Genomic DNA, 22,378 nt, shown 5'->3' with positions numbered 1-22,378 from the left:
GGGAGAAAGAGAGAGGGTGGGGAGGACAAGGGGAGGAGAGAAGGGGAAGAGAGAAAGGGAGGAGAGAAAGGGAGGAGAGAAAGGGAGGAGAGAAAGGGAGTCAGAAACAGAAGAGAGAAATAGACACAGATAGACAATGAAAAAGAAAGAGATAGAAGGAGACAGACAGGGAGACAGAGAGAAGCTTAAAATTCAGGGTGCTTTTTCAGAGCTCAGCATTTTGGCAGCCAGAATGAGTGCCAAAACTCAAATGATAAAAATCAGGCTCTACTTAGGCTGAGCAGGCTAAGACTGTGGAAGCTGAAGGAAGAACAGAATTGGGAAAGAGAACAAAAATTAAACAAGGTAAAAAATTTAAAACCAACCTATTGTTAGATGATCAGCCTGGAACTCAATGAGAAGGAAGGGAAAGTGGGGAAGGAGTGCACTCAAACATACAGCATTGAAGTTATTAGCCGCAGCAAGCTAACATCACTTTCCACTCTAAACGCAACTTCTGTCAACGTGTCTCTCTGAACAAGTGTTGCAAAATCTCAAGTAAACCTCATTCAGCAAATTATGTGTGCTTTGAATTTTACAAGTTATTAAAGATACCCGAATCTCTGTTACACTGGGAAAGGAAAACAAAAAATCTATACTGTGGAATTTTAGGTTTCAGGAAGCAGAAGCAGAACATGCATAGATGTACTCACACTCACACTCACATTCACACTTGCTCAATGTACTCACTTTCTGGGAAGCTTTAACTTTTTCACCTTCTCTTCTGCCTGGTCATCAGCAATACCAACATGGCAGCCTAAAGCCAGTAGGGTTCTGCAAAGTAAACATGGAGGAATAAGTAACACGTCAGCCTACACCAAGAATCGCCACTACGTGGTACTGATGGCACAGAAGGACATGCTGTTGGGCAACAAGTCCAAGGTGTCTCACATCAGCTTCTTCCCACCAACAGATCCTTCTACTTCATCCTCCTGAGCCACTTCCCCCTCAATGCATGCAGTTTAATCACCTCAACCACTCCTTGTCACCAATCACTCTACTAAACTGGTATCCCGAGATCTAGAAGCAAGTTTATTAATGATCTTCAGGGGAGGAAATTTGCTATCATGGCCTGACTGGCCCATTTGTATCACCAGATCACAGGGCTGTTTTCAACTACAGTCTTCAGCAGTCTCGCCAGGTGCTAATTGTGAAAGCAAAATTAGAACGAAGAGCAGCTTTGCCAGAAATATCCACATTTTGTTAATGAATAAATAAAAAAATAAAAACACAAAACCATTCAGCAGTCAGCATGCAGCCTATCAATTTTCGGTCCCATTGTTCAGTGTGCATTACCAAACTCTGTATGAATATGTGGGTTATATTTCAACAATCAATTCTAAGCTAAAGCCTTTCATCTAGTTCTATACAACAAAAAAGATGTATTTATAACATAAAATCCTTATTTTAATTATGGAGTTGTTAAAGTCATCACTAAAGTAACACTTTTACAATTTATTAATTTAAAAGAGTACAGGTTTTTATAGGGTCTCATCACGTCACATTGATACATAGAACACACACACAAACACACGATCAACAATCTGATACAGGAACTAAGCAGGTCAACTAGGACTCCAGATGCAGCGTCTGACCCAAAGCATCAACAATTCACGTCATCCCATACATGATGCTTGACCCTACTGAGCTCCTACAACAAATTGTTTGCTGCTTCATATTCAAACATCTGCAGTCTCTTGATCTCTTTTGTCTAAGTCGGCTTAATTCCAGATACTGAGGTAATAATTGAAATTTGTGAGATTGCCACAACCGGATTAAATAGACAACTGTGATTTCATACAAATGCTCCACTGCAAATATTTAGTCTTTTCCTTTTATATTTTAATGCTAGGCAATTGTTTCTATCTAAATGGAGATGCATTTTCCCACGTAATTATAGCAAACTGTTCGCATTGCTTTTTAGTCCTTCAGTCACAAGATGCAGTGGTAATTTGCACCACCTGCAGTGTTATGACATAATTTTCATTTTATGGATTTCAAGCAAGTGATGCATAGTGATGAACTGCATTGACTTCACCAAGCAACAGTATCATTACTTCAAAAAAGTCCCTGCCTCAGAAACAGACCGGTCACATTACAGAGGGTCTAGGGACTTGCAAGGAATTGACAGCTGGTAAAATCAAGCAATCTAAGTAAATCAACAGCCTGAACTCATTTAGAATTTTTTTTATTAAAAGTGCCTGCTAACTTATTTAAGAAATGCAAACAATAATTATTTGAAATTTTATGCAACGGAAATTTTCATCACCAGTAGCACACTGCTGAAAATTGCCCATTTACTTATTTCTCTCTGTTAATCTTAGCAAAACAGTCAATTTTGGTTTGATAAATCAAATAGAAGACACTGGAAATCTAAAATGAAAACAGGTGAGGCAGCACCTGTACAGAGAGTAACAGTTAAGATTTTAGGGAGAACCGGAAAAGTCAGAAAACTGGCTTGCCCCAAGCTGGGAAGAAGGGAAGTGACAAAGAGAATAGTACTTGCTCCAGGCCAAGGACCAAGGCAGGACAGTGACATGACTGATGCCAGTGCTAGCGGGAGACAGAAATGAATGGCTTTTAATGATAGCTGATCTATCTGGCAGCGTAAATTTAAAAAAGACAGAAAATGGAATGGATACCTCAGAAGATAAGATAGTCACTTTACTGATCCCAAAGAAAATTACGGTGTCATAGTAGCATTACAAGTGCACAGATATACAAATATTAGAAGCGAAGTAAGAAAGAATAAGTAACCTCAAACAGGAGGGCGTCACTTCCCCAGCTATATGTTAACTCATTAGAGAGGCTAATGGCTGAGAATAAGAATCCACTCTTTGGAGCAGTGCAGTTGTCTTAGTCTATTACTAAAAGTGCTGGCAACACACATCAAAGTTGCTGGTGAACGCAGCAGGCCAGGCAGCATCTCTAGGAAGAGGTACAGTCGATGTTACAGGCTGAGACTTTGTTTACTAAAAGTGCTCCTCTGTTCAGCCAAGGTGGCACGCAGAGGGTGAGAAACATTGCCCAGAACTGCCAGGATTTTCCACAGGGACCTTTGTTCTACTATAGCCTCCAGTGTCCAGTTTTACTCCTATAACAGAAACAGCCTTTTCAATCAAGATGGGAGGAGTTGTACTCAACATAATATTAGCACAAAGCTGTAATTCTGCCAATCAGAACAAAGAGGGAACCAAATTAAATTATCTTTGTTACTTTTGAAAACCAACAGACTAATTCTACATGCAACCATGTGTGACAATTGTGTGTTGGACATAAATTTTACTAAATCTGAGATGGCCATAAATCACATTCCAAACTACTGAACCGACATTAGGACACAAGGACAGGAGAAACTGAAGCAGGGGTAGACCAGGTGATGCCTGTTATACTATTTAATTCAGGAAGAGATATGCAGGCATTATGTGATTATGAAGATAGCGTAGAAAGCTGGTATCTTTTTCCAAGAATTAACATGTCTAATATTACAGGGCAAGCATTTAAAGTGAAGGGTGTGAGACAAGCTTTGTTTTTATAGAGAGAGTGAGGTGGAGGTGTTTGGAATATGCTGCCAAAGGGGTAGTGGAGGCAGACACGATAAAGAGGCTCTTAGATGGGCACACTAAATTACAGAGAACTGAGGGACATCGTGGAGGCAGGTGATTAGTTAGTAGGGTGTTTAATTACTAGTTTAGCTATTTTTGCAAAGGATCATGGATGGAGGGGCCTGTTACTGTGCTTTACTGTATGTACTAAATATATAAATAAGGTACTGGCTGATGTCTGATCACAGTGCCACTTTCCTTTATCAACTCCATATCCCTTCATTCCTTTAAGATATAAACATCAGTCTCTTGTCTGGAATTTCATCAACAGTTTTCATAGCCCCTTTGGGCTCAGATTTTCAAAAATAATTCAGGGGTTTTGCTCAATAAGCATAGCTCATTGAGCTCTTAGTTGCTAAAATTTGCCGAGTTCTTGTCCGTGGTGGAATATTTCGAGTATTTCAGACTTCTTTTGTTTATTGGTGGAGATTTCTATGACTTTTAGGAAGATATCACATGGTCTAAATAACAAGGATAAACTTCATGAAACACAGCAATTACAAAAAAAGTATTAAATATATTAAAAAAATCATTTATGCCAACATTTTTCCTCATATGAAGAAAATGATTAAATAAAAGAACAAACTCACTTGAGAGTTTCAAGTGACATCTGCAAATTGTAATTCCGTTCCTGTTCCGGCAACTTGGAGAATTCTACCAGGCAAGGGTGCTGTCGTTTGTTGTCATCCCGGATCTGCAGGGAAAAAGCCACATTTATTGTGGACAGAACTCTTTTTTTTAAACTGCAGCAATAATATAATCTAAATTGAATCTAAGGCAGCTTAGATGAAAACTCATTCTAAGCTCACATTCACTGAGGAGCATTTGTTAATAAATTCATTTTGAGCTAAAATAACAACAAAAAAACTTACATTTCTGCCAACAACAGGAATTCTGCAGATGCTGGAAATTCAAGCAACACACATGAAAGTTGCTGGTGAACGCAGCGGGCCAGGCAGCACCTCTTCCTAGAGATGCTGCCTGGCCTGCTGCGTTCACCAGCAACTTTGATGTGTGTTGCTTACATTTCTGCCATTTAACTTTAAACCAATTATTTTTCTATTCAGACATATTCATCATCTAATAATTAATTCAATAACAACAAAGTAAATATTTTCTCCAACAAGTTAAACAGCGTACTTTGGAAAATTCACATCCATTGTAAGCAAATTTCATATGCACAATGTAATTTGCGTATGTGACTGCATCACAGGCCAATCACATTTGGGCAAGGAGGAATTTCTACCTCCCAATGTACTTGGTCGCCATGTGTCATGACTGCTCTATTAATTGTTCCAATCAGAGAAGAAGAGGGGTGTCTTTCACCTGACAACACACATTTTCATCTGGAGAATGTGAGAGGCTAGTTGTGCAGTGCTGAAAGATGATAGCAGCCATTCCACTGAGACCCAGTTGTCAGGTGGACATAGAAGCAGTTATGGGCTTCTAGTATCAGCTCCATCATTCACTGAGATCATAGCTGACCTTTTACCTCGGCTCACTTTCATGCAGCGACCTCCTTTTTCTCTTAATTTCATTATTACCCAAAAGTCTCGCAGTCTGTCTCAAACATACGCAGGGCCAGAGCCTGCACAGGCTTCTCGGGATGTAATTTCTTAAAGTTCACACATTTCAGACTCGTACAATTTTAAATAATAACTCCACTGTATCTTTACTAAAAAGAGGGTTGTCTTCATATTTCCTAACTCTTTATTCCGCATGCTATACCCTTGCCAATTCACACAGTCTGTCTACAATGCGTGAAACCTTTTACATCCTCCTCACAGTCCATGCTAGCACCCAGCTTTGCATAACGTGCTTAAATATACAAAGAAGTCTGACACAAAATTTAGACTGGTGCACCATGCAGACTGCCCATTAATATAACATGTTTAAAAGCCTAAATAATGAATATTAGATCTTTTATTTGGAGGCTGTAGGTTTTTGTCCCTCATTTTCCTCATGCAGCTTGTTCATCAACCCTGGCCCACTGAATATTTGCCCACAGTAGCCCAGGAGTCATTACCAAGACCACGTCCTTCTTCAAGCCTCATCAATTGGTGAGCACTGTGACTAAGCAATCTTTCCAACCATCAAGATGTACAATGTGCCTACAGCCTTGGAAATAAGGCCTAACCTTATTTCTAATTAGGAAATTGTGTTTCCACCATGTTGAATTACAGACCCATTTATGAGATAATGTACAGGTTGCCTGTTAATTGTGTGGTTCTCTATATTCTGGTACTCCTCTATAGAGTTGTTTTTGTTAGACAGTCATATAGCCAGCACTTCAGCCAAACCGGTCCATGCTGATTCATCTAAACAAGTCCCATTTCCCAGCATTTTGCCCCTATCCTTCTCAACTTTCTATCCATGTGTCTGTCTGACTGTAGTTTAAAAGTTGTCATTGCACCTGTCTCAACCACTTCCTCCTGCAGCTCCTTCCATGTACATACCATCTATGTATAAAATTTGTACGTCAAGTTCCCACTAAACCTTTCCCCATTCACTTGAAACCTATGCTCTCTAGTTCTTGGTTCCCAAGATCTGGGAAAAGATTGAGTGCATTCAATCGATCTATGCCCCTTGCCACAACACAAAAAATATTAACATCCACTTATTCATGACAGAACAAAGGCACGGTAAGTTTTTGTTTTAGCTAAACCAAAAGAAGAAAAGTATCAATTCAAGGCCACCAAATCGTCTCAACAATTAATTGTATTTTGTGAACGTACCGGTCCATAAGTCCACCCCAACTCGATTTTGTTCATCACCCAGAGCTCATGGATGTTTTCTGCAAGCTTTTCTCGTACTCTGTCTAGGTGAGGTGGAAGTACGATCTGAAATGGATTCAAGTAGGAATTTTCACTATTCTAAGTAATCATACAAAATATTATTCCTCAAAAATATGCAGAAGCATTAGCAAAGTCTGCAGGCATCATGATCCAGTTCCATTTGCATTTAGGAAGCAACACTCAACTTACTATATTGGAGCTATCTAGGGTTTTCAACTCTGCTGCTTGCTTTCGAGAGAGCAGCATGCAACATGTGAGATGACTTACTATGATTTTGAGCTTTCTTGAGGTCAATCAGAATAAGAATCAGGTTTACCGTCACTGACATAAGTGGCAATAATTATTCTATGGCGGCAGTACAGCGTGGTCATATCAAATTAAGTTACAATACAAATAAATAATTAGTACAAAAAAGGAATAAAAGGGTAGTGTTCACGTGTTCATGGGCTTTTCGGCAATTTGATGGCAAAGGGGAGGAAGATGTTCCTAAAATGTTGAGTGTGTGTCTTCAGGCTTCTGTACCTCCACCCTGTTAAGAGTAATGAGAAAAGAGCATATTTGGATGTTGAGGATCCTTAATGATAGACGCTGCCTTTTTGAGTCACTGCCTTTGGAAGGTAACCTCGACTAAGAAGAGGCTTGTACCAGTGACAGAACTGGTTGAGTCTACAACCCTCTGAAGCCTCTTACAATCCTGTGCATTAGTGCCTCCATATTAAATGGTGATTCAACCAGTCAGAATGATCTCCACAGTACATCTGCAGAAATTTGCTAGCGTCTTTGGTGATGTACCAAATCTCCTCAAACTCCTCAGGAAGTACAGCTGCTGGTGTGCCTTCTTCATGATTGCATCAATATGTTGGGCGTAGAATAGATCTTCAGAGATGTTGCCACCCAGGAACTTGAAACTGCACACCCTTTCCACTGCTGATTTCTCAATGAGGATTGGTGTGTGTTCTGCTGACTTCCTCCTCCTGAAATCCACAACAAATTCATTGATCTTCATGACATTGAGTACAAAGTTGTTGCAATACCACTAAACCAGCCAGTCTATTTTGCTCCTGTCACCTCCTTGTCACCATCTGCATTCTGCCAGCAACAGTGGTGTCATTGGTAAAGTTATAGATGGCGTTTCAGCTGTGCCTAACCCCACAGTCATGAATGTAGAGAGAACAGAGCAGTGGACTAAACACACAACCTTGAGGTGATTGTGTATAGGTCATCAGCAGGGAGGAGATGTTATCACCAACTGGTACTGACTGTGGGCTCCTGATAAGGATGTCAAGAATCCAGATGCAGAAAGAGGTCCAGAGGTCCAGGTTTTGAAGTTTGTTGATTAACACTGAGGGGATGACTGGGTTGAACAAAGAGATGTAATCAATAAGCAACAGTCTTATGTACAGTAGGTATTGTTGCTGTCCATGTACTCCAAAGCCCAGGGAGGGGCCAATGAGATGGCTCCCTCTGTAGACCTGCCGTGATAGTAGGAAAATTGCAGCCAGTCCAAGGCCTTGCTCAGGCAGGAGTTAATTCTAGTCGTGACCAACTTCTCAAAGCACTCGATCTCAACAGATTTGAATGCTCCAGCAATTAACCGTAGGAAGAGCTCACCATGCTCTTCTTGGGTTCCAGTATGACTGAAGCTCTTTTGAAGCAGGAGGAATCTTCTGACTGCCACAGTAAGGAGTTGAAGATACCCTTGAACAGTCTAGCCAGTTAACACCGTAGGCTTTCGGTACCCTGCCAGTTACACCAATCGGGGCCTAACTCCTTGCCAAAGTTCACCTCCTGAAGGATATTCCCCCCATCTGCATCCAAGACAGATCACAGGGTCACCAGATACTGTAGCTGTAGGGATTCACACAGGTGCAGTTTTATTCTTATTTCAAAGTGTGCATAAAAGTCATTCTCACCAGGGAGTGAAACATCGCTGCCTGTTATACTATTAGGTTTCACCTTATAGGAAGTAATGACAGGCAAACCCCACCACAGCTGACATGCATTGTACCTCTGACTTCACAAGGGAATTGCCTTTTCACTAACACAATAGCTTTCCTTAGGTCGTACTTGGACTTCTCGTACAGGAAGCTACTTTCTACATTCACATTGTCTTGAAGTAATCAGAGCCCACACATGGACACATAAACACACAGGGAACGGGGGTATGGATCATCTGCAGGGAAATTAGATTAGTTTGCTATCACGGTTATCACAGATAGCATGGCCCAAAAACCTGTTCCTGGTCTGTACTCTATGTTCTGCTTTTTGAACCGGTAACTGGTTTTTGATTACAGCCATAAAATTCTGTCAGTAGACCCAGGGTACCCAGGAATATCCAAGGAGCTGCTGAGTTTTGGTTAAACTCACTTGGCCTACTTCAGCAGAAGGTCCTGTTCCATGACACTGACATATCATCCTTAAATCTGGGTTCAGCAGAGATGTAATGGAAGGCACCCAGCAACACAGAGCATAGCGCAGTCCCAAAGCAACAAGTGATATCGAAGATCCGTATCAGACAGCGTTTCCAAATCTTTTATTTCAACTGAATCATGTCCCTTCATATGCTGCTCTGATGCACATTATGAGCTTACATTTGTCACACAGAGGGAAAAGCAAAACAAACGACAACGCAAAACAAGTACCTGAGTGGTATCCACAGGCATCGGCGTAAAGGCGGCTTGCGTAAGCGAGATGGTAGGCCCCAGGAGGTCACGCACACCATTATGGTCCTGCTTATATTCATACGTGTGCTCTACCCTCATCTTTTCTTTTGGCAGCAAGGCTTCAAAGCACGGAGCGTACCCAGGAGGGGGGAGGAACTTAAACTCCCCATGGCGACCGCCAAGCAAGAAACGAATTCTAGGGAGACACAAGTACAGTTGTTTGGAAGAAATAGATGGGTTAGAATACCGAAGAGCAAAAATGATGTCACTCTGTATGCAGCAATGCAACTAAACTCTCATCAAAATTGCTCAAAGGGAAACCGGACTATAAAATAAGAACCCTGTCTCTGAGATACTCTCAGTGACCACTTCATTTGTTATACCGGAATACCTACTCATTAATGCAAATATCTGATCAGCCAATCATGTGGCAGCAACTCAATGCATAAAAGTATGCAGACATGGTCAAGAGATTCAGTTGTTGTTCAGACCAAACATCAGAATGGGGAAGAAATGTGATCTAAGTGACTTTGACTGTGGAATGATTGTTGGTGCCAGATGGGGTGGTTTGGGTATCTCAGAAACTGCGGACCTCCTGGGATTTCCAGGCACAACAGTCTCCAGAGTTTACAGAGAATGATGTAAGAAACAAAAAGCATCCAGTGAGCATCAGTTCTGTGGGTAAAAATGCCTTTTTAATGGGAGAGATCAGAGGAGACTGCCCAGACTGGTTGAAGCCGACAGGATGGTGGCAATAATTCTAATAGCCACAAGTTACAACAGTGGCAGGCAGAAGGGCATCCCTCAATACACAAGGCACTGAACCTTGAAGTGAATGAGCTATAGCAGCAGTAAACCACAAGCATACACTCAGTGGCCACTTTCTTAGGTAGAGAAGGCACAGGGGGCACCAAACTGCAATAAAACTTCAAAAAGCAGTTATTTGTTACCCAACTGTGTACATTGTAAAAATGAAATAATGTGTTCATTACTTTTCAGAGAAACATCCAGTCGTCTTGTGTGTCTGCTTGTCTGACATCACCAAATTCACAAGGGTATGAGATTCTCTGAGTTTTATTGCACTTCAAGCAAAGATCTCCATCAGAAAGGTGATCTTGTTGAAATTCACACGCTAATTTCAACTGTTTAAAACAGTTTTTGTTTAAGTTTCTGCATGTTTTATTGAGAACACACTAGCCGTTCTGACTTGTATTAACAGAGTGGAGTGAGAAGACTGTTATGTGGGTCATGTTCAGAATATCCTCTCTTTCTTCTTTCACAGCGCGAACCAGACTGTCACGGGAAACACAAATGAAAAATTCCTCACTGTGTTTTGAATGGTAGCATTCAACACTTGTTTGGGAAGTAAATTTGAGTCCCTCCCCCCGCCCCAATTTCAATAATACTGCCTTTGTCAATAACATCACAAAGCTGCTTCAATAGATTTCCTTACTTGCAGAATTCAAATTCATTTTTTTCCAAGGGAATCTCTAAGAGTGCTGGGATTACCTGTACTCCTGGGGCAACTGTGTCTTTGATTTCAGATATTTATTAAGTTCAGACAAAACTCCTGAGATTTATTGTCATTCCACATACAGATTGTGGGCATAACTGCAAGGCAGGCCTTCATTACCTATCTCCAATAGAACCCTGAGCAAGTGATGGTGCATTGTCATCTTATCTCACTGCAATCCTGTTGGTGGTACTTCAAGAACGTTGTAGGATGGTGATTTCCAGCATAAACAGCCAGCAAAGATGAACAGACAATAAATATATGGCAGTGTGATACATCTCTTCCTAGTGCTGATATCAATGGGCCCAGTGGGAAGTTGGTGGGGAAAATGACATATTGTTTTAAATTAATAGGCTGGTAATTTTGAGCAGCGTGGTTAACTAAATGGACTAGCGATTCAGAAACCTGGTCCAATATTCCAAAGAATTGGGTTCAAATTCAAAGGGAAATTTAAATTAAATAGAAGATCTTTCGTTAGTCTTGCTGACCATAAAAATATTGGATGGCCATAAAACTATTTGCTTCAAAATGTTCTTTAAAGAAGAAAATAGGATGTTCTCAACCAGGTTGGTCTGGAAGTGACTCCAGATCCACAACAATGTGGCTGACTTTTAGTTACGCTCTGGAATGACAGACAATGATTGGCAGAGTAAGGCAGTTGGGCATGTGGAACAGATCCAGGACCTCACCAGTAATTCTCACATTCTCTGAATGACTATTTCAAACCCAGACTACTAATCTATCATAGCCTGTACTTGTTCCTGTGGTGATTTAGGATTAGACCTCTGCCAGTGCCAAGACCTACCCAGGTATCACTGCAGAAGTCTTCCAGTTACAAGTACTGGTGTCAGCTGAAGTCAATAGCAACATCTTCTATCTTTCTCTCACTTGCTATGGCACTCCTGTGGATTCCTCATGGACCCCAACAGCTAGTGTAATATTCCACTGGTGTCCCTGCTCCACAAATGGAAATCCACTCCCAAGCCTGTATTGGCTCTGACCTAACATACAACTGTGGCAATCCCACTCTGTTGCATGAGACATTGGCTTGCAAGAGAAAACAACTATTTTCAGCTTATTTATTTCAGTGAGTTTACTTTGTGCTTTTTGACATTGTAGGTGCAAAATAAATGAACACCTACTGTTTTTTGACTTATTCTTACATGCCTCAAATATGGGTCAAAAACTGACTACTGTTAGACAAAGAACAACATGAAATCAACATGGAGAGGGAGCAGACATGGAGAATCACTGACTTTACTCCTGTAGAGAAGCTGACCACTGGAAAGAAGAGCCCATCGGTATTAAAATTTTCGAACATTCCCTGAACTGGTTGTCCATTAATTCGAAAGGAAATACTTGGAGCGCTTAAATCCAGACAGCAGCTGACAACGTCGTCGTCCCTTAGTAAGTGCTGGTTTGGTGAATTTACTGTCCGGGCAATGCAGCCTAAAAGGAGAAAAACAACAAGTGAAGAGAATTTCAACATCTGTTTCCTAACTTTCCAAAAACTCCTTTAGACAGATATTTTTCGGCAGAAGGAAAGAATGCACTAAGAATGTTATCATCATCATTATGTGCCATGTCATAGGACATAGGTAATCATGGTCTTGACCTTGATTGTTCTTGCCAAATTTTTCTATGGAAGTGGTTGGCCATTGCCTTCTTCCGGGCAGTGTCTTTACAAGATAGGTGACCCCAGCCATTATTAATACTCTTATTGATTGTCTGCCTGGCACCAATGGCTGCACAACCTAAACTTGTGATATGCACCAGCTGCTCATACGACTAACCACCACCTGTTCCCGTGGCTTCATGTGACCCTGATCAGTGGGGGGGGGGGGGGAGGGAGGCAGGCTAAACAGGTGCTACACCTTGCCCAAGGATGACCTGCAGGCTAGCGGAGGGAAAGCAGCACCTTACACCTCCTTTGGTAGATACATATCTCTACACCTGCAATGCAAACATACCAATTAAAATCCAATTCACATCAAAAGAGGAACAAATTGTATTGAAATGATGAGCTGAACAGTACACTGGAAATATTCCCAGTAGTAACAAACTTCTGGAATTACTCAGAAGGTCAGGCAGCATCTGAGGAGGGTTTTCATCTGAAATATCCACAGTCCATTTCCTTCCAGAGAAGCTGCCTGGCCCAGTGAACTCCTCCAGCATTTCACTTGTTGCTCCATATTCCAACATTCACAGACCCTCATGTCTCTATAATCCCAATCATGCACTTCTACTACCCAAATTGGTAGCCCAACAAAGCAACATATCAGGTCTTAATGCAGAATGAAGCTGACCCCAAAGTCAAGGACATGAACCAACTTCCAATGTCAGCCCTCCTGAGAAGTCAAGAATCAATTTCTGCCTGCAACTTCTGCTGTAACTAGAGGTTGGTCAAACTTGGGTTGTCTGCTCTGGAGCGGCAGAGGCTGAGGTGAAATCTGGAAGAGGTTTATAAGATTATGAGAGGCATAGAGTAGATAAACAGTATCCTTTTCCCAGGGTTGAAATGTCTAATACCAGAGGTCATGCATTGAAGATGATAGAAGGCAATTTTAAAGGAGAGACGTAAGGAACAAGTGGTGGATGCTTGGAATACGCTGCCTAAGGTGGCAGTAGAGGCAGATATATTAGTGCCCAAGTTTGAATCCAGCCAGCTCCCTTGCACACTTTCCATCCGTGCTGGGTTGAGCGTCGAGCTAGCAACTCGGCCCCGTAAAAATAAGAAAGCCTGCTAAAAAAAAACACCATCATGACGGCATCCCGATGACTCCACTCGGAGTTAAGGGCTTTCTTCTTCTAGATATGCACATAAATGTGAGGTCAATGGAAGGATATGGACATTATGTAGGTAGAAAGAGATTAGTTTAGTTAGCCATTTGATTACTAATTTAATTGGTTTGGCACAACATTGTGGGCTGCAATTCCTGTTCCTGTGACAGACTGTTCTACATTCCAACTTGATGCACAGGAAAAGACAACCCAGCCCCACTCTGCCAGTGGTGGCTGTCAGAGGAATTAACACGGTACAGGAGTTGGTGCTGACTGCCTCCCAGCTCCTGTAGCTCAGGTTCAATCCTCACCTCAGGTGCTATCAGTTCCAAGTGTTCACATTCTCCCCATGCCCCATGAGTAGCTCCATTCCCTCTCACATGCTGGTGAGGTAATAACCTGCTGCAAACTACCTCTCAATCTAGGTTACTGAGATTGAAAAGAGTATGAATGGGAGGAAAGTGTAGACTTACAGGGAAATGTGAGAAGGAAAGGAATTAATGGGATTGCTCTCCTGCACCCAAAGGGCTGAACGGTCACTGAGCTGTAATATATACAACATGTGTCAAGAAACTGCTGCTTTTTAAAAAGACTTAGCAGATGGAATTATAAATCCATTCAGTACAAATATTCATTCCACAACCTGGCATTAACATTTGTGCTAGGTGCAGACTACTGACCGTGAATGAGAATCAGAAAGTACTGCAGACAGAAACAGGCCCTATGACCCATCTAGACCATGCTAAACTGTTGTTCTGCCTAGTCCCATCAGCCTTCGTAGCCCTCCCATCCTTGTACTTATCCAAACTTCTTTTAAGCATAGCAATTAAACTTGCATCCACAACTTCCATTGGCAGCTCGTTGCACAATCACTCCACTCTCTGAGACAATCCTGTTGCATTCCACGATCTGGTAAAATTGGTTTATTATTGTCACGTGTACCGAGGCACAGTGAAAAACTTGTCCTGCATGTCATCCACACAGACCATTTCATTACATCAGTACATTGGGGAAGTACAAAGGAAAAGCTGTAGCAGAATGCAGAATAAAGCGTTACAGTTAGATTAGATTAGATTATAAGGACATGCAGTCCTCTTTTATTGTCATTTAGTAATGCATGCATTAAAAAATGATACAATGTTCCTCCAAAATGATATCACAGAAACACAAGACAAATCAAGACTGAAAAACTGACAAAAACCACATAATTATAACATATAGTTACAACAATGCAAAGCAATACCATAATTTGATAAAGGACAGATCATGGGCACGGTAAAAAAAAGTCTCAAAGACTCTCGAAAGTCCCATCATCTTACGCAGACGGTAGAAGAAAGAAAAAAACTCTCCCTGCCATGAACCTCCAGCACTGCAAACTTGCTGATGCAGCACCCTGGAAGCACCCGACCACAGCCGACTCTTGAGTCCGTCCGAAAACTTTGAGCTTCCGACCAGCTCTCTGACACCGAGCACCGAGCACCACCTCTGCCGAGTGCTTTGACCCTGGCCCCAGCAACAGGCAATAGGCAAAGCCAAGGATTTGGGGCCTTCCCCTCCCGAGATTCTTGATCGCATAGTAGCAGCGGCAGCGAAGCAGGCATTTCAGAAGTTTCTCCAGATGTTCCTCCATGCTTCTCACGTCTGTCTCCATCAAATCAGGACTGTGCACAGCCCCTACTTAACAAACACGATATCATTTCGGAGCGGCCATGCATGCTGCATCGCATCGCCATCTTCTCCCCCCCTCGAGTTACAGAGAAAGTACAATACTGATAGACAATAGAGTGGAAGGCCACCGCAAGGCAGGCTGTGAAGTTAAGCATCCATCGTGTCGAACAAGGGGAGGATTCAATAGTGACACAAACAAGAGAAAATCTGCAGATGCTGAAAATCCAAAGCAACACACACAAAATGGTGGAGGAACTCAGGACCTGATGAAGGGTCTCAGCCAAAAATGTCAACTGTTTACTCTTTCCCATAGTTGCTGCCTGGCCTGCTGAGTTCCTCCAACATTTTGAATTTCCTATATCTGCAGATTTTCTCTTGTTTGTGATACTACTACTCCAACTGTGAAGCCTTTTCAAGGGATAACTATCCTGAAGAAGTTTAAATTTTCCCTTGAATGGGAGTTCAGTGAAACCCTATCTCACTGCTCCTCCTCTGCGATCTCTGCTGCCCTCTGACTCTTCAACCGTGTGCTCACCCGGACCCGCTACCATAGCCATGTATCCTTCCAGGGAATGCCTTCACCGCCATCTTGTGCCACGTGGCTTCCAGATCTGCTTTCAAGCTTCTCAATTTGGACCCATTGAGGGCCCCAGGCACGCACATTCAATTGACTGCTTTTCCCTCTGCATTCTATGTGCTAGCCTTTCTGCCATAAGGAGATACCACAGCTCTGAGATTCTCTCTTTTCCGTATGCAATGGACCTCTCCTATACTTCACTCTCTGCTGGATCCATGCTTTCAATCGCCGATTCTTCACCTTCCTCGCATCCAGCAGACTGCAGAACCTGGTGTCTCCACAGCCAGTACTTCAGACCACGATTCCTGCTGCTGATCTCAATACTATTGGATGCCCCCAGATTACGTATCTCTCCGAATCCATCCCCAGCCCTGACGGCTCGGGACTCCTCCGTACCGGTGACACTAACATCGCCAACACTGGATCCAATAATACACAGTGGATTCAGAACCCCAATTCTACCGCTGTCAATGTCAGTTCTAATGACCCCGGACACCTTCAAACTGCTAATTGCACAACCTCTAACTCCGACTCCAGCCCAGATCTTGACCAAAAGCACATCAAGGCTGAGACTTCATGCACTGCCTCTAGAACCCCTGTCTCCCCTTCTCCCACCACCACTCTTCAATCCCATGTCTCTCAAGTCCCACCATCAACTTTTGGGTTCCCAGAGACTCCACCTTCCTCCCACCCCACCTTCCCTGAACACCCAAACCCTCCTCTCTCCTCAGACATAACCAGCCCTCTTCTGCCCTCTGATCCCAGCCTTCATCCGTGCTGGGTCTTCACAATTCTCTCTGACCTTCTCCTCTCCAAGACAGAACTTTCTATCCTCATTAAGGGCCTCACCTTTGTCCCTCTGTGCCTGCCACGATGCCAAGCTCTTCTTCCGTACCCTCCGACTCCATGCCTACTTCTTTGGGAAGGGCTCTCCAGTCTGCACCGATGACCCCTTTTCCTGTCTTCAACTCTCATGCTCTTCCTGAGCACCCCACTCTGGTCTTCTGCTTAGTCCTGATGAAGGGTCTCAGCCTGAAACGTCAGCTATTTACCCTTCTCCATAGATGCTGCTTGGCCTACTGAGTTCCTCCAACATTTTATGTGTTGCATTCAATAGTGACACTGTATTTTACTGTCTACCTGCACTGCATCACACTTTCTCAGTACTGTAACTCTTCACTTTTCATTCTATTGTTGCTTTACCTCATACCATCTCAATCCATTGTAATGAATTGACCTGTATGGACAGTAGACAGTCTTTCACTCTCTTTCGGGACATGTGACCGAAATACAGTGAATTTTTTCTATACCTCTTCCCACCCTGTCCACCCTTTTCTCAGTTTCTTCTTCTCTGCAGCACCTGCTCCCAACATGAGGCTTTTCTTTCCAGGACATCAGGGATGTCCTCCCTCTTCAATAAACAGAGTTTCCCTTCCTCCACCATTTCTGGTGCGCTCACCCACATCTCCTCCATTGCCCAGACATCCACGCTCAGCTCATCTTTCTGCCACCTTAAAGGGGATCGAGATCCTCTCGCCCTCACCTACCACCCCATGAGCCTCCACATTCAACAACATTATTTTTCCCAATTTCTACTATCTTCAACAGGATCCTACCAGCAAATACATCTTTACTTCTTCTGCCCCCACCCCTCTGCTTTCTGCAGGGATTAATCCTTCCATGATTCCCTTGTCCATTCATCCCTCCATCTGGCACATATCTCTGCCAGGAGCGAAATGCTACACCTGCCCATTCACTTCCTCCTTCACCTCCATTCAGGGCCCCAAACAGTCCTTCCAGGTGAGGCAACACTTCATCTGCCAAACTGTGGAGTCATCTATTGTATCCAGTGCCTCCAGTACATTGGTGAGACCCAATGTAAATTGGGGACAGCTTTGTCGCACACTTCCATTACATCTGCCAAAGCAGAATTTCCCAGTGGCAAACCATTATATTTTCTTCAAATGCTAGATGCACTAAATTCTTTATGCCAATCACACAAATGATCTCAACTCAAAAAACATAAATTATGATGTAACTATATGAAATTTATTTTATGTTTTAATGAATACTTACACAACCCAAAGTAACAGAAACACTGGTGAGCAGATTTCTACTAAGCTCACATCTGCGGCTATATCATCTTAAAACAGCAAAATGCTGCATACAAACCTATATTACTATTAATACTCCATCATTATAATAACAAATTCATGCAAAATAATTGTCAGGAAAGTAACTATTGATCTATTTCCATTCAGGATTTCTAATTGAAAGGCCATTCATGGAACACGACACAACAACTGACAATTTTTTTCATACATCTGTGAATTTCTTTTAAAACTAAGAAGCATTTTGTTCTGTTGAAGATTTGCTGCCTAGCAGCAGATGCAAGATTACATTTGTAATTGGGTTATTTACAATATTATTGACTCGAATAATCATTACCACCTACCTGACCACAAGTGCAATCCATCAAATCCATAGGAGTAGAGGTCATCACCTACACCATTTCCTCCCCATCCTTCACCCCCTCCAGGGCAGGGTGAGTAACCATCTGTTGAAGCCCAACCGACCCGAAGATGTGTAGCTTCTGTGGTTACAAAGGGGTCAACGTGGTCCACAATAAGTTCAAAGTACCACTTCTTGTACTGGGCAGCACCATCGCTGATTCCGAGGAAGATATTGGGCCGCATGCTGAAAGAAGAAAAGACAAAATGGGCTCTTTTATTAGAGAAGCTTTTACTGCAGGTCTTAAGTTCTAAGCTACTGTGGCTGTTGCACTTAATTGCACAGAGTTCTCAATCTATTTATCCAGCTGCCAAAAGGAAGTCAGTCCAAGTCATGACTGCAAAATCTTGCCAGCTACTTACTGAAGGTATGACGCTGGCACTGAAAAAGGCAGGAGCTTCCATGTAAATACACAACACTAGATAGTATAAAAGATCCAGGGAAGAATGTGCAATCTCATCCCAGATCCATCCCATGGAAATTCTGATTCATTAACCTTTATGAGATGCGTATATCCCATCCTTGTCCAGCCATACGGCCAGTTTTTCTCCCTTCTACTCTCTGCCCATTGAATTTTGTAGCTAGAAAGCTTAGGTTGGCCAGGACAAAAACATAAAACCCAGCCGTTACAGGAGCACAGGACTTGTGGGATGAAAAAAAAAATCCATGACCATCTAAGTTCATCATTCTTTTCTCACAGTAGAAATTAAGTTTCTATTGAAATGTGGCACTTAATCATCCCCTTAACAGAAACATGGCATTTAATCATCCTCTTTGCCTGACGACGCCCCCTCGGCCTGAGTCGATGTAGTAGTAGTAGTTAACAGAAATAAGACCAAAAACATTGGTAATTCTCATTTGGTCAGCAAGCATTTGTGGCAATCAATGACTTGCTGCTTCACCAGGCTGTTGCCAGCATTTATTGGTTTTATTCTATATTACTTGAACATTGAGTTCATCTCAATTTTTGTATCATAATATTTTTAAGAAGAACCTTTGGGAAGTGCCAGCTATGGTTGGTATGACTCCCCAAGCAACAATTGCGAGGTAAGATAGAATTAAAATTAATTCACATTGCCTTGAGTATAGGTGGCTGTGATTTTATCTTGGTGATCAAACCCATATAAATGTTTAAAGAAATATTAGGACAACTCTCTTTCTTTCTGATTTGCAAAACCAGAATAAATGGTGCATCCTTAAAATCCAGTCACGTGGCAGCAAAAAGAAAGATGCACACTTTCCACTCAAATGTTCCTGAGTTTGTTCCCCAAAAGACTGTGATGCATGGACAACTCAAACTGGCATTATCTGCTTTCTGTTAAATGTGGATATCTTGTAATATAGACTAAACATGATTTGGTGGAATTGATGCACTGAGAAGCCATGATCCAACTGAAAGGTGTGGTGGTCAACACATTGTACTTAATTTGTGTAAGTAAGTGCTTCTTTGATTTGTGGCTGTCTGTGGCAAGACGAATCTCAGGGTTGTGTACTGCATACATACTTTGATAATAAATGTACTTTGAATCTTAAGAAATCACATCATTACTAGTTACTCATTTGGTTAGCGAAGATAAACTGTACTCTTCGAAGGAAAAGATATATCCACATCAATAAAAGGTCAAACAGCACCAATGCTTGAAAGTTTTCTGTAACTCTTATCCCTCTGAAGAGATTATATGTACAAAAAATCAATAGACTTTCTTTTCAGAGATGCTGTCTAAACCTGCTGAACATCTCCAAGATACATTTGCTTTGGATATCTTTGAGTGGACAACTTCATTCCTTGATTCCCCAAATTCAAGCTCATCCCCAACAATGGAGGCATGTATCCTTTTCTGGCCGTCCAAACTTTAGTAACTTTGAGTGGATCCAGTTAAGTTCCAAGCACACATCTGGTCACAACATAGGCACTGACTAAAGATGACAACCTTTTTTAGAAACTCCATTACCTAATGAGGTACAGCAAAGTCTTATAGGAGAAATATTGAAGCGACCATATAGGACAGCAGCTTCATTACATTTTTGCCACCTTCCCCCACCAATCCATGCACAGAAAATACAAGTTACAACAGAATATTAATACAAGAGCACGATGCTTTGGTTTAGATATCATTAAGTTCTCATATAAATTTTTATAGCTCATATGAGAATCAGCAAAGCATACTTGTTGATTAATAAAAATATTGGAAGAAATTAATCTATCAGTTTACTGCTTTGCTACATCCTTGACATTTAAAAATACATTCTTTCTGATTGCATATCCTGCAGAAGGTTGATAGCATTACCTGCTGACATGGTTGATGAGCTGTGTTTGCAACAGTAAGTCTCTTCCAGGTAGCAAGTTGTCACAAATTAGATGCTGGTTAGATCGCACAGCAACTCCATGGCACACACACAGAGAGCATAATACATCCAAAACCTTGGACGTCAAAAAAAAATTAATTGTGTTGGTTCTGACCTTCTGCATCACATCAGTTACCATAGGTGTCCATAAAATGTCACTGTTCCAACAGCACACCTCTTCTGCATAGTCATTTCAGAAATTTGATGGTATAAACAACACAAGTTCAGAATAACAACACTTCATTCAACTCCCGGGCAAGGGCAATTGCTGAAAACTGAGGGATCTCAAGTTATTTATCCCAATCTGCATGTATTCGTACAATTGCCTCAATTAAGTACCAATTCTGGGATCGTTAGAAAACAATCGATAAGCAATTTCATTTCGATCTATCATAAGCTCAATGAAATTGGAGGATTTCACAAAAAATTCAGAGTAAATGCACATCAAAGCTCAAGTTACATGTTTTACTTGCTTGAAGGGGTTATCTTTGAACATTAATTTGGTTTGTTTCATTCCATTTAAAACAGCAGCACTTTTAAGTTGTAATAACAGTCATTTCAAGCATTTCTATAATCACTGCTTACAAGGAATATTTAAATGTTTGCATACTTTAATGGAAACTTCAAAATATGAAGTTTGGGTTTAACATGGGAAGGATTAAAGGCAAGACTTTGAAACTTGTACAAGACCTTTTTAAAGAGGTGTACTATCTGGCGGGGGCATGGGTGGGCGGTAGGAACGGAAGCTCAGTGTACATAATTGCCTGCTTTGGAGCAAGACAGAGAAGTCATGGGTTAAATATTGCTGGCATATATCGTGAAATTAGTTGTTATACTGCAGCAGTACATTGCAATACCTAATAAAAAACAATAAATTACAATAAGAAATATATACACTAAGAAAGTAAATTAAATTAGTGCAAAAAGAGTGCAAAATAAATGCAAATATGAAGAAACTTCAGAACTAAATCTGAAGTACAAGGGGTGATTGATAAGTTCGTGGCCTAAGGTAGAAGGAGTCAACTTTAGAAAACCTAGCACATTTATTTTTCAACATAGTCCCCTCCTACATGTACACATTTAGTCCAGCAGTCGTGGAGCATACGGATCCCTTCTTTGTAGAAGTGGTCCACAGTAGTGGTGATTGACATGTTCTTGGCCTAAGGTAGAAGGAGATGAGTTATTAACTTCAAACTTTCTGCATTATCACTCAAAGAGTTGAACTGCATGTGCATGTAACGAGAGTGTCTTGGATCCCCAGGTGGTTCATAGCAGGGGCAATTGTTAAGTTTGTGACCTAAGGTAGAAGGAGTTTATATGCATGTGCAGTTCAACCCCTTGAGTGAAAATGAAGAAAGTTGGAAGTTAATAACTCATCTCCTTCTACCTTAGGCCACGAACTTATCAATCACCCCTGCTGTGGACCACATTCTGGAGGTCCAAGACGCCGACTTCTACAAAGAAGAGCTCCGTATGCTCCACGACCGCTGGACTAAGTGTGTACGTGTAGGAAAAATTAATGTGCTAGGTTTTCTAAAATTGACTCCTTCTACCTTAGGCCATGAACTTATCAATCACCCCTCGTAATTCAAGGAAGTGGATTCCATCATATATTCTGCTAGCCCTTGTCAATTACTATGCTGCATTTCTCAAATACTTGTGACTTGTAAATTATGCTATCAGAGTTGAATACCCTTCAAGGTATCCAGTAAGTAGAAGAACGGAAACTTTGGGAACCTTGGCTGCTCAACCCTTTCAGTGTGCATGGAGGACAGAAGGGGATTTCCCCCATTTAATTATTCTTGACATATTTCCTTGCCACTACATACTGGGCTATTATCAAGAGCTAAAGGGCTCCAGCAACCTGGCACGCACCAGAG

General features: G+C 41.7%; 1 protein-coding gene across 1 annotated transcript in view; it reads right to left on the bottom strand.

Moving 5' to 3' along the window:
- The window catches only part of ryr2a (ryanodine receptor 2a (cardiac)), a 785,545-nt gene that overhangs the window by 397,787 nt on the left and 365,380 nt on the right, over positions 1-22,378 (bottom strand). Inside the window, exons 18-24 of the mRNA XM_072264911.1 lie at positions 20,441-20,574; positions 18,097-18,338; positions 11,872-12,064; positions 9,082-9,298; positions 6,380-6,484; positions 4,235-4,338; positions 730-813 (exon numbers count right to left, since the gene is read on the bottom strand). Of these exons, the coding sequence (XP_072121012.1) occupies positions 730-813; positions 4,235-4,338; positions 6,380-6,484; positions 9,082-9,298; positions 11,872-12,064; positions 18,097-18,338; positions 20,441-20,574 (1,079 nt within the window). The remainder of the gene's footprint in view (positions 1-729; positions 814-4,234; positions 4,339-6,379; positions 6,485-9,081; positions 9,299-11,871; positions 12,065-18,096; positions 18,339-20,440; positions 20,575-22,378) is intronic.

Source organism: Mobula birostris, chromosome 8 (genome assembly GCF_030028105.1).
Source record: "Mobula birostris isolate sMobBir1 chromosome 8, sMobBir1.hap1, whole genome shotgun sequence".
Classification (NCBI taxonomy): domain Eukaryota; kingdom Metazoa; phylum Chordata; class Chondrichthyes; order Myliobatiformes; family Myliobatidae; genus Mobula; species Mobula birostris.
The sequence above is the reverse complement of the archived record's forward strand: the minus strand, read 5'-3'. Positions and strand labels throughout refer to the sequence as shown.